The following is a 488-nucleotide window of genomic DNA, read 5'->3' on the forward strand; positions in this document are numbered from 1 at the left end:
CATTGTGAAGCCACGGCAGGTAGATGAAGGCTTGTTGGTGCATCCTCTATCCCACCTGGAGATGCCAGAAGTGGGCCGGCTGCTGAAAGAGATGTCCCTGTGTCTTCTGGACCTCCAGGCGCTCTGCAACATCCTGGCCCAGAGAGCACAAGGGAAAGAGCCCAACCTATCTCTGCTGCTGGGCATGAAATGTACGTGGATAACACACACACACACACACACACACACACACGTAGTGTGAGTATCATCACATACCTAGTGGTACCTTTTCGTACTTTGCTGTCTCTATGCAGCGTTGAGTGTGTCAGCGGAGGAGAGCGACTGCAGAGCGGTTGTCGAGGAAGAGCTGAGGGTCAAGCTGCTGGAGGTCGGCCAGCTGAGGAGAGACATCGATGAGCTGAGGAAGAGCATCTCAGACCGCTACGCTCAGTACATGGGTGACAGCTGTGTCTCCCAGTGACACCCAGCACTGCTCTAACCCAACGTGT

General features: G+C 54.7%; 1 protein-coding gene across 1 annotated transcript; it reads left to right on the plus strand.

Annotated features, from left to right (window-relative positions):
• The first annotated feature begins 14 nt into the window (after nt 1-14).
• On the plus strand, nt 15-479 carry LOC111651270 (centrosomal protein of 85 kDa-like). The gene is made up of 2 exons (XM_023401241.2): nt 15-191; nt 294-479. Exons 1-2 carry the CDS (start codon nt 62-64, stop codon nt 458-460), a joined length of 297 nt encoding a protein of 98 aa, XP_023257009.1. The 5' UTR covers nt 15-61; the 3' UTR covers nt 461-479.
• Nucleotides 480-488: the final 9 nt, after the last annotated feature.

Source organism: Seriola lalandi, unplaced genomic scaffold, assembly GCF_002814215.2.
Source record: "Seriola lalandi dorsalis isolate HSWRI2012SDOR001 ecotype SW California unplaced genomic scaffold, Sedor1 jcf7180002053550, whole genome shotgun sequence".
In the NCBI taxonomy this organism is placed as follows: Eukaryota; Metazoa; Chordata; class Actinopteri; order Carangiformes; family Carangidae; genus Seriola; species Seriola lalandi.

Bases quoted from the DNA above. Each gene is read 5' to 3' on its own strand.
- LOC111651270 (XM_023401241.2), top strand. From the start codon at position 62: ATGCCAGAAGTGGGCCGGCTGCTGAAAGAGATGTCCCTGTGTCTTCTG. The intron at 192-293 runs GTACGTGGATAA...GTCTCTATGCAG, and splicing joins TCTGCTGCTGGGCATGAAAT to CGTTGAGTGTGTCAGCGGAG.